The sequence below is a fragment of the Mesoplodon mirus genome (genome assembly GCF_964341445.2).
Source record: "Mesoplodon mirus genome assembly, chromosome: 18".
Classification (NCBI taxonomy): Eukaryota; Metazoa; Chordata; class Mammalia; order Artiodactyla; family Ziphiidae; genus Mesoplodon; species Mesoplodon mirus.
In genome coordinates this window covers 5,591,475-5,605,887 of record NC_138994.1, presented here as the reverse complement: position 1 = coordinate 5,605,887, position 14,413 = coordinate 5,591,475, and the positions used below count along the sequence as shown (strand labels likewise).

The 14,413-nt window shown below is 53.9% G+C and overlaps 2 protein-coding genes across 11 annotated transcripts in view; one reads left to right on the top strand and one right to left on the bottom strand.

Moving 5' to 3' along the window:
- Window positions 1-6,880, top strand: part of ZNF385C (zinc finger protein 385C) — a gene marked incomplete at both ends in the record, with an annotated part of 30,070 nt that extends 23,190 nt beyond the window's left edge. For 3 of the 7 annotated variants that reach the window (XM_082604209.1, XM_082604204.1, XM_082604203.1), the window contains 5 exons: window positions 1,198-1,363; window positions 4,678-4,968; window positions 5,493-5,689; window positions 6,004-6,114; window positions 6,644-6,880. In XM_082604209.1, the coding sequence (XP_082460335.1) occupies window positions 1,198-1,363; window positions 4,678-4,968; window positions 5,493-5,689; window positions 6,004-6,114; window positions 6,644-6,880 (1,002 nt within the window). Of the gene's footprint in view, window positions 1-1,197; window positions 1,364-4,674; window positions 4,969-5,492; window positions 5,690-6,003; window positions 6,115-6,643 lie in introns of all 7 variants that reach the window. The other 4 variants (XM_082604207.1, XM_082604206.1, XM_082604205.1 and 1 more) reach the window with 3 other exon arrangements.
- A 1,230-nt stretch (window positions 6,881-8,110) lies between these two features.
- NKIRAS2 (NFKB inhibitor interacting Ras like 2) lies at window positions 8,111-12,357 on the bottom strand. 4 transcript variants are annotated; one of them, XM_082603245.1, is made up of 4 exons: window positions 12,243-12,326; window positions 11,124-11,231; window positions 10,483-10,724; window positions 8,111-9,840 (listed from the first exon to the last, which is right to left on the bottom strand). In XM_082603245.1, exons 2-4 carry the CDS (start codon window positions 11,215-11,217, stop codon window positions 9,601-9,603), a joined length of 576 nt encoding a protein of 191 aa, XP_082459371.1. In that variant the 5' UTR covers window positions 11,218-11,231; window positions 12,243-12,326; the 3' UTR covers window positions 8,111-9,600. The 4 variants fall into 4 exon arrangements, with proteins under 4 accessions (XP_082459371.1, XP_082459370.1, XP_082459372.1 ...); XM_082603244.1 differs by lacking the exon at window positions 11,124-11,231 and having other exon boundaries at window positions 12,243-12,357; XM_082603246.1 differs by lacking the exons at window positions 11,124-11,231; window positions 12,243-12,326 and adding an exon at window positions 10,918-11,109 and having other exon boundaries at window positions 10,483-10,753.
- Window positions 12,358-14,413: the final 2,056 nt, after the last annotated feature.

Here is a 14,413-nt window from a genome sequence, read left to right as displayed (position 1 = left end):
AAGAGCCGCTCCTGGTCCTTTATCCATCCCATCCTCTCCTCTCTCCAGATTCCTCTGCCCCGTCCCATCCCACCCCCCTGGGATTTCATTTCCCTCCCCTGTGCCTCTCTCCTGTGTTCTGGACCCTTCTGCCAGAGAAGGCTGCCCTTACCTACTCCGGGTCCCAGGGGTCACCATCGGCTCTCAGTCCAGAGCTGAGTTCTTAATGCACCTGAGAGTTTCCAGAATGTGTTCATGCCCATCCTCTGAATGAGTTCTCATGATACATCTGTGAGATGGATAGAGGTGCTATCATCAGCCCCACTTTTCAGATGAGGAAACTCAGCCTCAGAGAGGTTAAGTGACTTGCATGAGGCCACACAGCTGGTAAGTAGAGCTGGGATTTGAACCCAGGCCTGGCTGACCCCATAGTCCACATGCTTTCTACCATGGCCCGCCCCTAGAGAGCGGACCTTCCCTGCTCTGGTGAAAGTGTCCAGGGAGGGGCCACGGGGGCCTGTCATTCCTGCTTTTGGGAGCAACAAGAAGGGGCCTCTAGTGGACAGGCCAGATTTGGAGGGTCCCTCCCGGCCTTCAGGTTATGTGAGTCATGCAAGTGATGGACAGAGAGACTTCACTCTGAGGGAGGAACCGTTATCTTCTTCATACCGGGCCCAGCACAGTGCCTGGCACATAGCAAATGTCCAATAACTATTTGTTGGAAACATGTACAAAGGGATGAATGATCTGAGGTGCACATTCCCAAAAGTGTGGGGACTGCTCTGTTTTTCCACTTGTGCGTTTATAAACCTGTTGGTAACTAACATTCACTGAGCACCTACTGTTTATACTAGGCCCTTGTCATTCATGTTCTCATTTTAATTCTCACAACTCTGTGAAATCAGTATTATCATCACAGAGCTTACGAGCGAGGAAACTGAGGCTCAGAGAGGTGACGGGACCTGCCCAAAGATGCACAGTTAATAAGCGGCTGAGGCAGAATTTGAAGCCAGTGGCTGCTTGCCTGGGAGCTTGTGTATGAGAATGCATTCTGTAAATCTCAGGGCCACACACATGCTGCGTGTGATGACAAGGATGCGCCCCCTGTGTGGCCGGAGCCGTGCCTCCCTCTGACCTGCCCCCTGCCCAGCGCCAGCTCATGGATGGGACAGGTGGACTCAGCCAATGAATGGTGACCCCATGCCCTCCCCTCCCCAGAACCAGGCCGAAGCACACTACAAAGGCCACAAACACGCCAGAAAACTCAAGGCTGTCGAAGCCTCCAAGAGCAAGCAGAGGCCTCAAACCCTGGCCCAGGATGGGACGCTGGTGTCCCCATCCCCGACTCCAGCCAGTGGAGCCCCTGAAGAGCCACAGAGCAAAGGTCAGTCCTGAACTTTTCTCCCCCCATCCCACTCCAAATCTGGCTTCTGACAAGGGGTTGAGCGATTTCTGCTTATTATTATTCCTGCTTGTGTTGGAGCAGTCCATACGTACAGGGAAAGGCACACATCACGTGTGTAGAGTACCGTGAATTTTCCAGTCTGGATCTCCTGAGATGAAGAAATGTGTCACAGGCACCCCAGAAGCCCCTCCTTGGGTCCCCTCCCGGTCACTACCTTGTTGTTAGCTTCCTAGGGCTGTGATAACAAATGACCACAAACTGGGTGGCTGAAAATAACAGAGATGTATTTTCTCACAGTTCTGGGGGTCAGCAGTTTGAAGCAAGGTGTCAGCAGGGTTGGTTCCTTCTGGGGGCACGGTGCGGGGGTGGGGGAATCTGTTTCATTCTACTCTTCTAGCTTCTGGTCGTTGCCGGCAATCCTTGGAGCTCCTTGGCTTGTGGATGCCTCATTCCGATCTCTGCCTCCGGCTTCACGTCACATTTTCCCCAGTGTCTCTGTGCTTTCACATGGTCTTCTTATAAGGACACCAGTCATTGGATTAGGGCCCACCCTAGTCCAGTATGATCTCGTCTTAACTAATTACATCAGCAAAGACCCTATTTCCAAATAAGATCACATTCTGAGGTTCCAGATGGACATGAGTTTGGGGGTGATGCTATGCAACCACCTACACCCCTCCCCCAGAGTAACTATGAGCCTGACTTTTCTCAGCAGAGATCAATTTCACCTGGTTTTGTTTAATGATATACAGATGGTCCCCGACTTCATGGTGGTTTGGATTATGATTTTTGGACTTCACAACGGTGTGAAAGCCATATGCATTCGGTAGACACTGAACTTCCAATTTCGAATTTTGATCTTTTCTGGGCTAGCAATATACGGCAGTGGTCCCCAACCTTTTTGGCACCAGGGACCAGTTTCACAGAAGACAATTTTCCCACGGACCGGGGAGGGAGGGTTGGTTTCAGGATGATTCAAGCACGTTACATTTATTGTGCACTTTATTTCCATTATTATTACATTGTAATATGTAATTAAATAATTATACAGCTCACCATAATGCAGAATCAGTGAGAGCCCTGAGCTTGTTTTCCTGCAACTAGTTGGTCCCATCTGGGGGTGATGGGAGACAGTGACACCCGAAGTGTGTTGCTTATGTCCAGTCTACTCCGTAAGATGCAGCTTAATTGTCACTTGCCACTCACTGATAGGACTTTTTTTTTTTTTTTTAAGAAATTTATTTATTTTTGGCTGCATTGGATCTTCGTTGCTACGCATGGGCTTTCTCTAGTTGCGGCTAGTGGGGGCTACTCTTTGTTGTGGTACGCAGGCTTCTCATTGCGGTGGCTTCTCTTGTTGCAGAGCATGGGCTCTAGGGCACTTGGGCTTCAGTAGTTGTGGCACATGGGCTTAGTTGCTCTGTGGCATGTGGGATCTTGCTGGACCAGGGATCGAACCCGTGTCTGCTGCATTGGCAGGCGGATTCTCAACCACTGTGCCACCAGGGAAGCCCACTGATAGGTTTTTTTTTTTTAATTAATTAATTAATTTGTTTTTATTTTTGGCTGCGTTGGGTCTTCGTTGCTGTGCATGGGCTTTCTCTAGTTGCGGCGAGCGGGGGCTACTCTTCATTACGGTGCACTGGCTTCTCATTGTGGTGGCTTCTCTTGTTGCAGAGCATGGGTTCTAGGGCACTTGGGCTTCAGTAGTTGTGGCACATGGGCTTAGTTGCTCCGTGGCATGTGGGATCTTGCTGGGCCAGGGATTGAACCCGTGTCCACTGCATTGGCAGGCAGATTCTCAACCACTGCGCCACCAGGGAAGACCCCCACTGATAGGGTTTTGATATGAGTCTGCAGGCAATTGATTTATTGTGGTCTCTGTGCAGTCAAACCTCTCTGCTAATGATGACTGTATTTGCAGCCGCTCCCCAGTGCTAGCGTCACCTCCTCAGCTCCACCTCAGATCATCAGGCGTTAGATTCTCATAAGGAGCCCACTGCCTAGATCCCTCACACGCGCTCTTCACAGTAGGCTTCGCGCTCCTATGAGAATCTAATGCCACTGCTGCTGATCTGACAGGAGGAGCTCAGGCGGTAACGCGAGCGATGGGGAGTGGCTGTAAATACAGATGAAACTTCACTCGCTCACCCGCCTTTCACCTCCTGCTGTGCAGCCCGGTTCCTAACAGGCCACAGACTGGTACCGATCCAATCCGTGGCCTGGGGGTTGGGGACCCTGATATACAGTAGGTGCATACTCTTTTGTGATGCTGGTCAGCAGCAGCCACATGCCCAGGAGGGTAAACAACTGACACACAACCATTCTGTGCCCATGCAAGCAATTTGTTTTTCACTTTCAGCACACTATTCAATAAATGACGTGAGATATTGAACACTTTATTATAAAACAGGCTTTGTGTTAGATGATATTGCTTAACTGTAGGCTAATGTAGGTGTTCTGAGCACATTTAAGGTAGGCTGGGTCAAGCTATGATGTTCTGTAGGTTAGGTGTATTAAATGCATTTTTAAAAAATTTCCTTCCTTTTTATTAATTGATTGATTTTGGCTGTGTTGTGTCTTAGTTGCGGCACACGGGATCTTTTGTTGCGGTGGGAGGGCTCTTTGTTGCAGGGCGCAGGCTCCTCTCTAGTTGTGGCACGTGGGCTCAGTTGCCCTGTGGCATGTGGGACCTTAGTTTACTGACCAGCGATCAAACCCATGTCCCCTGCATTGGAAGGCGGATTCTTAACCACTGGACCACCAGGGAAGTACCTGCATTTTCAACTTATGATATTTTCAGCTTACGGTGGGTTTATCAGGATATAACCCCATCAGAAGTTGCTGTTGCGTGTAGCTGTATTTTGTCCTTTTTCATTGCCATATAGTATTCCATTGCATGATCCATCAACTCTTTTCACTGTCCTCTTGTTGACAAATATTTGGACAGTTTCCAGTTTTCTGGTGCTATGAATAGTGCTCCATGAATATTCTAGCACATCTTTTCGGTGACTTCCACATATTTAACAGTTCCCTAATGACTGTAGATCATCAGGGCTGGGTGGGCTCTCTGAGACCACTGGATCCAACTTTATCATATCAGGTGGGAAAACTGAGGCCCAAGTCCGCCCAGTGATTTGGTGGGGAGTCTGGAATTCAGTGCTGGTCATCCCTGCACCAGGGACCCTTCCAATCTGCCATGCCACCCCCAGAATATCTGTGCTTACAGTCGTGGTCTCGAGAATCATCTTGGGCCTCACACTCTTACCCCACGCCTCCCATCTCCCCAGCAGTTCCTGCAGCCCCTCCTCCTGGTCCCAAAGTCCAGCCACCCCTGAGTCCGGAACCCACGCCCAGGGAGCCGGCCCACTCGGACCTCTTGGATACTGCCTCCTCTTCCTCCTCTTCCTCTTGCCCACCCTGCTCCCCAGAGCCTGGGAGAGAGGCGCCAGGGCCTGAACCGGCGGCGGCTGCTGTGGAAAGTGGTGTGAGTGGGGAAGGCAGGAGCGAGAAGGGGCGCCTCTACTGCCCCACGTGTAAGGTGACCGTGAACTCTGCCTCCCAGCTTCAGGCTCACAACACAGGTCAGTGCGCCCCCCACCAGCTCCAGTCCCGGGGAGGAGATGGCCCTCACCAGATGTGGGCAGGCTAGAGCTTCTGGGCACTTTGCTCCAGGGCTAGGTGACAGAGGCGCTGTGCTCAGCTGTGGCTGGACAGGCATTTCGGGTCCTCCCGGTAATGCCTGAGGAGGGAGGATCCGGAAGAAAAGTCAGGCAGCAAGAACTGGAGGGTCATCACAGAAGACAGGAGACACCCCCCCACCTCTCCTTGCATCAGACCCAGGGGAATTGGGTTGGAATGAGTGCCAAAGGGAAGCCGACCTGTAACTCTGCAACGAGGCCTTCCTTGGGGGATGCTGGCATGAAATGAGAACAGCTGGGAGGACCTTTGGGAGGAAAGAGAAATCTCACATGGCTGGAGGGGCTGGCAGTGCTGAGCAGCCTGGAGGCTTCAGGGGGCAGCCAAACTGACCTGGTGTGGAGGGGGTCTCCGCGGCCCCTGAAGCCCCTCTTTGGTGCTGGCAAGCTGTCTTCTTTCCTCCCTCCAGGAGCCAAGCACCGGTGGATGGTGGAAGGCCAGCGGGGCGCTCCCCGCAGGGGCAGGGGCCACGCAGTGCCCCGGGGAGGAGCTGGACACAAGGCCAAGAGAGTGACGGGGGTCCGCGGGGGCCGGCAGGGGCCCAGGCCCCCTTTCCACTGTGCTCTCTGTCAGCTCCAGGTCAATTCAGAGACCCAACTCAAGCAGGTGGGGCGAGTGTGGCTGGGATTGGGGATGGAGCAGGGGTGCGGGGGGTGGGCCCAGTGCCAGGCGAGGAGGAGGGAGCCTGCAGGGAGGAGGTGGGTAGAGCAGAGCAGGGAGCAGTGGAGGAAGAGGTGCAAGGCTCCTGGAAGGCGAAGGCCAAGGCCAATTCTTACCTCCCCTTCCCAGGGCCACTCCAGGGCCATGTGCATTCGGTGTGTGAATTGTGGGTAGAGAAAGGATGAGCTAGCCATAGTTTTGGGGTCCTTGGGGTCCTCGGGGTCCTCATCTTGTTCCCAGTCTGTCTGTCTGTCCATTAGCACCTGAGCAGCAGGAGGCACAAAGACCGCCTGGCCGGGAAGCCCCCCAAGCCCTCCAGCCAGCACAGCAAGCTGCAGAAGCACGCAGCGCTGGCTGTGAGTATCCTCAAGGTATCTGTCTCCGGGCAACAGAGCTGGGACCCAGGTCCAGAGGGGAGAGGGTAAGGGGAGAGGGTAGGCCGGAAGGGAGGGCCAGCTGGGGGGCTGGGAGGAGGGGCAGGAAGGAAGCCACCCGCCTTGGAGGCTGCCTGGGCAGGGAAAGAGCTGGGGTTGGGTTTTTGGCTATCTGGGGATCTGCTCAGAAACAGTTCCGGGGGGGGAGGTGGGCCCAGGTAGTAACTTCAGGGGCAACAGCGAGGCATGGGCATGCATCTCCCGGAGACCATCTCCACCCCCGCTCCCCATAGCCTCCTCCCTCGGCCCATCTTAAGATTCTCCTCCCTCCAGGCAGGAAGGCAGGTGGTGGAGAAAGCCCTTTGGAATGAATGTTTGGGGGTGGGAAGGGAGGAGGATTTAGGTTTGGAATCCTGACAGTCACATTTCCCCCCCACTGCAGCAAAAAGCCCAAGGAGGGGGCCCAGGGAGGGGACGGGATTTTCCTGGGGTCAGAGACTTGAGTCCTTTCCTCTCTTCTCTGCAGTCTAAACTGGCCTTGCAGAAACAACTCACCAAGACGCTGGCAGCCCGCTTCCTGCCCAGCCCGATCCCCACCGCGGCGGCAACCATCTGTGCCCTCCCAGGGCCCCTGGCCCTCCGGCCCGCGCCTACGGCAGCCACCACCCTCTTCCCGCCTGCGATCCTGGGCCCAGCTCTGTTTCGCACCCCAGCAGGAGCCGTTCGCCCTGCCACGGGACCCATCGTCTTTGCCCCCTATTAGCCCTCCTGGGGAGCCCGGGGCTGATTTCCTAGCAGTTGCCCTCCCCCTCCTCCTCTCCCCAAGATGCCTCGGTTCCCTACATCCCACAGGAGACTGCCTTTTACAGCCTAGGGGTTCCTGCCCAATCTAGGAAGAGCTGGGCTAATGCTAAGAGCCCTTCACTCAATCTGCACTGGGGATTCAACTAATGCCCCGCCACCCCGGCCCAAGGACCATCCATCTGCGCCCTCCCTTCCCCAGGCTTCTAGGGCTAGCCCTGGGCTCCCCTCCATTTCCCATCCTGATTTATGGGGAACAAACTGGAAAATCCAAAGATCTATGCAAAATCCTAGCCCCAGCCCTGTGGTGCTCTCATTCTCCCACTCAAGACCTACACCCATGTGGCCCGAGGTCCGAAGAACTGTACCTTCTCCTAGCCCGACCTCTATTCCCATGCCCTGGGGGCAGGGAGGGGAGGCCCTCCCCATTCACTGGATTCTCTAGAGAATCACTGGTGTTGAGGGGGCCGTCTCAAGGGAGAAGCTAAGGGGACAATCACAGCCATCCCAACCACAGGGTCTCAAGATGGAGTGGGTTCAAGGTTACCTGGACGAGCTGACCATTGGGGATGTGGCGGAAGACTGTGCAGGAGGAAGACAGCAGTGCTAAGTGGGGCAAAGCCAAGGGGTGGCTGGAACTGCAAGCCTCTGGGGCTTTTCATCCGCTCTGACAGGATGGGCTACAGACGACGGGGAGGCGAGGGTAATGTGCAGGCCGGGCCCAGTTTTTAAGAGGAAGTGATCAGCCCCACACACGTTCTCCTCTCTTAGCCTTTCTTTGATTCCTCCAGAATCCCAGCTCTCGGGGGCTGGGGGGGTGGGGGGTGACACTGGGTCTCCCTCAGACTATGGATCCAGCTAGCACCGAATCCTCCCAGGGCTCCCAAAGAGCTTTCCCTTCCAGCTCCTCACCCCAAACTGGCCCCTAGCACTCAATTCAGCTTTCCCTTCCCCCACGAGCACCCCAAGGCCCCCTCACTGTGACTCGCCTGAGTATTGGGATCCGCTCGGAGCCATTCTCAAGACCCGTTTTCATGCTGTCAGAATTAATGTCATAACCTCCATCCCACCCCAGCAGCACTGCCACCCTCACCCCACCATATGGGACTTTGCCAGTATCCACCTGTATCTTTTTTCTATTTTAAAGCTGTTTCCAGTGGGAGAACAAGAAAAAGGGGGGAGGGTGGGAAACTTTTTGATAACAGTTGTGGTTTTATTGTGTCCAACGCATCAATAAATCAATTTAAGCCCGAGCCTGTACACGCCCTAACTCGCCCAGCCTGGGCCACCTGACCCTGCTCACCTCTCCCAACTTGGGGAGAAGGGGCGTGTACTGGAGGTCACCTGGCTGTAGTGTCTTCACCTATGCTAGGTGTGTACATCAGAAGCACGAAGTGGGCACGGGAAGTTGTGGGTTACCAGCTCACTTTACAGCGTGTTGGAAGCGTAACCACCCTTCTGAGCCCCCAGAGATCTGGCAGCTCCTGAGAAGCTGCTATTGGTCGGCTTTATTCTGTTCAGGCATCTGAGGTAAGAAGGGAGGGCTAGACGAGCACCTTGCCCAGCCTCCACCACGGCGGCAGGCATATAAACACAGGTAATTTATAAATAGAAGTCCAGCTATCAGCTGAAAACAACCATAGGAAAGGGTGACGACCAGTCCCCAGGGCTGTGAGGTCCGCTGATAGGGCACTGGGCAGTCACTCTGGCAACTAGAGTGGGTAGTGCACTCCTGCCCCCTGGTGGTTGGGGGGGTGGGGAGCAGTGTCCCAGCCTCCAGGGCCACAGGCATAGCACCTTGAAACGGGAGAAGCTAGGGAACAGTGCAGCCAGCCCAACCATGGGCAGTATACAACCCACACAGGGCTGGAGAGGATCTAGATCATCTAAGCAACTGCCGTCACCTTACAGATGAGAAAACTAGAGGGGAAAGGCCTTGCAGGGCCACAAAGCCAGCTGGTGACTCCCAGCCCAGTCGGCATTCCATTCCACCTCAACCAAGGAAATGCTCCCTGAGCAGGAAGAGGAAGCAAAACAGCTGGGGGAAGAGTTGAAACAGAAAATTATGCTCCCAGGAGGCTAGCTTCTTTCAGCCCAGGAGAGGACAGGAGAGGTCAGGGTGTTGGATGAGGAGGCACCCCGAACACCAGCACACACACGTGTGCACATCTACACACACACACACACACACACACACAGATACCTGGATGCGCTTTCTCTAGAATCCAGGCTGGTGCCATAAGCGTGTGGGTGTGTGTGTGTGAGATTGGCAGGAAACCCGGAGGTGTAAGACCCCTGCGATAGGAATCAGACCGTAGACTGGGCATTTCCACACACAGCTCTGCTTCCTGTCCAGGGCCGGTAGCAGGGACAGTGATCCAAAACCACCCTAGACCTGCTTAAAAGCAAAAACTGATCATGTCACTTCGCTGGCATAAATCCTATCAATGGCTTTCCATTGCTGTTAGGATACAGCAGGATGGGGGCTGGGGGGCTTGGGGGCCGCTAACCTAGACTATTTGCATTTCCCAGAGTTGGGAGGGAGCAAAAGTGACCTGAGCCTGGGACAGCCCAGCTGCCTAGCCTAGTGGGGAGCTCCCCCCTTGACTGGGAAGGACAGCTTGCCTAAACCCCCCCTCCCTTTCCCCTCAACCCATCTTCCAGGGCTGGCAAGGCAGCTCTTCAGCCATCCAAGGAGCCGCTCCCCTTGTTCTTGCGGCTGAGGGGGAAGGCAGACTTGCTCTGGGGCTGGGTCATCTTGCTGGCCAGGTAGACGAAGGGCTCCAGCAGTGAGCGGCGGTCAGCCACCGACACCTCCCAAAGCTTCACCTTCTCCGACTTGGCCCAGTGCTGAGCCACATCCGGGTCTACACGCCGCTGCTCCTGCAGGTCACACTTGTTGCCGAGGACCACGATGGTGACCTGGCGAAGAGGGACAGGGTAGAGGCCCGTGGCTGTAGCATGGACCTCAGGAATGGTCGTGAGGGCCAGTGACCACCTTGGGCTTGTAATGGAACGCCTGGAGGGGGTGCCAGATGGAGGCCAGAATTTGAACAGAGGAAGGAGAGGAAAAAGCAACCATTTCCACTTTGGAGTCCTAGGAGAGGGAAAGCCTCAATGGCTGATGTCTCATCTCTTCCTATGTTAGAAACTGTGGACAGGGGCCTCCATCTGGAGGAGTTCCATTACAAGCCCTGTGTCACCAATGCCTGATCATTACTGGCAGTCAGTTAGTTGCAGGCTAAGTAACCGGTGAGGAAGCGCTCCCAGAATGCCTGCAGCTTAAAGCGGGATTTGAGAACAAAAGGGCCTTCACAGGGGAGAGCACAGAACCATTATAAAGAAAGACTAGTGGGGACATCTTAAACTGGAGAAGCCTCTTTGGTTGAGCTGCCTCAACATACGGCCACCTCTAGGGGTGAAGACACCCTCCAGTGGCCTCCATCTCCACCCTCCAGCTCTAAACCCACGTCCTGGCAAATCAGTGAAAAACAGAGCCTTTCCAGGCCTCCCAAAGCCAGCCCAGGGCCCACTCTCTCTCACCACCAGGGTTCCCCCACACACCTCCTTCTTGTCTTTGGATTTGTCAATCTCCTTCTTGAGCAGCTCCACGCGCTGAAAGGACTCTCGGCTGTCCGTGCTGTAGACCAGGACATAGCCATCAGTGCAGGAGAAGCAGTGCCGGGGCAACTCAGCCCCATCTCGGAGCCCCCGGGTGTCGTAGAAACGCACCTGCTCCCGCACCCCCCGGTCAGTCTCAATGGAGCCCACGTAGATGTCCTCCTGCGTCTCAATCATCTCAGAACCTGGGACAAAATGAGGAGAAAACTTGTTTCTAGGGAGAAAAGAGATTGGGAACATGAGTGACTGAATATATCCTAACAGGCCAACCAGACAGGGAGAGAAAGGAACATGGGGGCTGAGGAGAGAGGGCCAAAGACTGCGAGTCTGGCCAGACTGGAATAACTTGGGGGAACAGCTCTAATCTCACGCTGATACCTTGCTAAACACACTGTGACATGGAAGTTTTTCCTTCTTATCTCGGACATTGGGTTTTCTCTTTCCAGATGTCCTCAGTGTTGTAGAGTTGGGATCTTTCGGTGTAATGACCAGCAGCAGCGATCTTTAGCCTTTTCGTGTTGTGATCAAATCCTCTCCTCATTCTTCCACTTCCTCCACCACACCTCACGCCCAGCAACACTCACCCACTACGTGGTTTCCGTACAGAAGCTGCTCCAGGATTGAAGTTTTGCCCACAGAAGCCTGGCCACACACGACCACCTTGCAGCTCTTCCCCATGCTTAGCTTTCAACCTTGAAGAACGGAAGCACGCTGGGTGAGGCAGGATCAAAACAAAGGGCAAACTTCCCTTGACTGAGGATGCAAGTTCTGAAGTGGATGCATGGCCTCAGGGGTTCGGCCCTGTCTGCTGCCCTAGGCAGGGTGTACTGAAGTGATGAATCTATATCCACTACTGGACAGTTAGCTGTATATTATTCATCTATTCCCAGTATGAGGCCAGTAACTGGCACAGAGCAGGTGCTCGGTAAGCGTTGCCAAAAAGGGGGAAGAGAGTCGCTGGTTTAAAGGAATCACTAGCCAGGTTCCTTTCTGTGCAGTGGATGTAGAGGACCAGTTGCTGAAGGGAGCTCTGGCTCAGCTCCCTCTCTTTAACCATGACCCCATGGAGAAATTAGTAGGACTATTATTTTGTGTGGATCTGTCTTATACCACTCTTCCTGGGGAGAGTGAACAATTAGGAAGAACATTTTGCTTTCCCGTATGGCTTATCCAGACAATTAGTTCCCTCGAATTCCCAGTCAAGGCCATGGCTAAGATGAAAAACATCAGACAAGAAACAAAAGAGTGAAGGAATCTAAGGAAAAAAACGCTTCAGAAAAGAGAAAAATTTTGTTTCTCTTGGACTGACAAACCCAGATAAGGCCTAGACACAGAAATCCCTTCTCTGTTTGGAGGTCCCAAACAGACATCTCCTCGAAGGCATCCCAAACACAGGTTTCCCAGAAGGAGCCCCAGACAAGGATCCCGCACCGCCCCCCCCCCACCCAGAGGAGAGATACAGAGATCACTCGCCAAAGGGATCTTAAACAGAAACCTCTCCAAAGGAAACTCTTAGTACAGATCCCCCTCCCCGCGAGCGGCCTCGTATAGTGAGCCCCGCAATTAAGGGATACCCCAAGAGAGACTGCTAGGCGGGCCTCCGGAACAGATTTCCCCACGAGACGGTTCCCAGAGGGAATCGGAATCCTGCCACCTAAAAGCGTCCGGAAGCAGTGGTCGATCCCGGCCTCCCAGCTCCGTACCTCCTGGGGGCCTCGCAGCAGCCCGGCCGGGCCCCTCTACGCGCGCCGGGACCAGGGGTGGGGCAGCACGGCCGCAAACGCTCGGATCTTCCTCCCGGTCCATCCGGGCTCCGTCTGGCCCCGCCCCGTAGCTTCCATCCCGCAAGACCTATTTTGGCGGCGGAGAGCGGGCGCCAGCCGAACAGCGCCTCCAGAGGCCGGCGGGGAAATGACGGCCGGGACCTGGGCTGGGTGGTCCCAGAGCACAGGGTTCTAGGCTCCCTAGACCGGCCGGGTGCTGTTTTGGTGCCTCAGATGCCCATATGTTCTTTCTCTAAAGGCTACTACAGTAACACTTTGTTTACTCAGTCATTTATTCATCCAATGTCTTCTGAGGTCCTACTCTGTGCCAGGTACAGGACCACGTGCTGAGAAAAAGCGGAGGAATTAGACACCGTTGCCGCCCATTAGAACGTCACCATCTAGAGGAGCTAGACATCTAAACCAACAATTACAGTACAGCATGGTAAGAACTATTACAGAGGTGCTATGGGAGCACAACTAAGGGCATTTAACTTGGGGGCAGTGGCCATCACGTTCTCTGCGGAAACTTCCTAGAGGAGGTCAGGTCCGTGTTGAAGTTTGAAGGGTGTGGGAGGAAAGGGTGGAGGAAATACGGCAAGAGTCATGGCATTTACCGTAACTACAAGTATTTGGGTTCATTACTGATGGTAGAAAGGAGCCAAATAATCAAAGGCCTGTGTGCTGGCCAAAGAGTTCAAACTGTATCCTAATAACAGCAGTGGAAAGCCATTGATAGGACTTATGCCAGCGAAGTGACATGATCAGTTTTTGCTTTTAAGTGGGTCAGTCACTCTGGTAAAAGAGTGAAGGTTGGAGAGAGGTGAGACTTGGGGTTAGTTAGACTATGGTAGTATTCCAAGTTTTCCAAAAAATGATGAGAATCTGAATTGGGATGGAAAGGAGATAGATTTGGGAGACATTTGGTAAGAGAATCAACAAGACTTGGTGATAACTTGGGAGTTTTAGATGCCGAGAACACAAAGGAGGAAGATGGTTAAAGACAGATGGGCCTCCTGCATTAGACTGTAGACCATGAGCCATTGGCAAGCAGGTTAGATGGTCTGAGTCTGCGCTTTCCCAACCCAGCACAAAGTAGGTACTTTGGAGAGGGCTGTTGAATGACTGGCTGGATGAATGACTTCTCTCTTCCAAACCCCTGAGCCTCTCCCATTCTCCGCTCCCCAGTGCTAGGTGTGATTTCAGCTCCCTCAGCACTGTGATAGGAAGAACCATGCAAGCGGCCTATGGACAATGGCACAGACTGTTTTACTGGAGAAGCAAGCGAGGGCGTCAGGGGTCTGGGGGGCGGGGTAAATCCTTTTAAAATTCCCTTGACCCATTCTTATTTTAGTACCCTTTAACTTTAAAATTTTAACCTCAAACTCCCCCAGTTTAACCTCAGGAAATCCCAATTTAATTCAAGTCCACAAAAATGATTGGTTTGGGTGAAGGGAAGTACTACGAAGGGCTGTGTCCTTGCCCTCTCTGAGTTCCCAATCCACACTGCAATCGGGAAGACAAGCGTGCTGAGCACAGAGTTTATATGAGTGTTGGGAGCACTGAGGACACTGTAGAGCAGGGACCTCACCCCGCGAGCTGCCTTATAAACTCCAGGGCAGGGTCTGGGGTCCTGTGCCACCCTCCCTAGGCTTAATGCTGAGATGGCATTCCCAGGCGTCTGACATGAAAGCAGCGTCGTTAGGCGTGTCGAACCAGTTGGTGCTTGGAGATCCAGAGGGGATGAAAGGCGCGGTGTGAAGACGCCCTGCGTTCCCCTGGCTTGGTTGGTCAGGGTTTCCAGGGGCCGATGAACGCTGGGGAAACTGGATTCAGAGTGTCTCTTCTTGCCTTTCGCGGGAGGAAGCTGTGGACATACTCCAAGGTCGGGAAGGTGGTAGTGAGGGGCTCTTTCTCTCCGGGGTACTGGGTCACCGCGTCCCTACCCAACTCAGACTCCCTGAGCCTCACAGGAGACTCTCTAGGATTGGAAGTTGTTATGGCAACGAGGCTCTCAGCATACTGAGGAAAGCCAAAGCCTAGAGAGCCGACACCCTCCTGTATCCCCCTTCCGACCCACGGGTAAAGTGGCGCCCCCTATGCACAGAAAC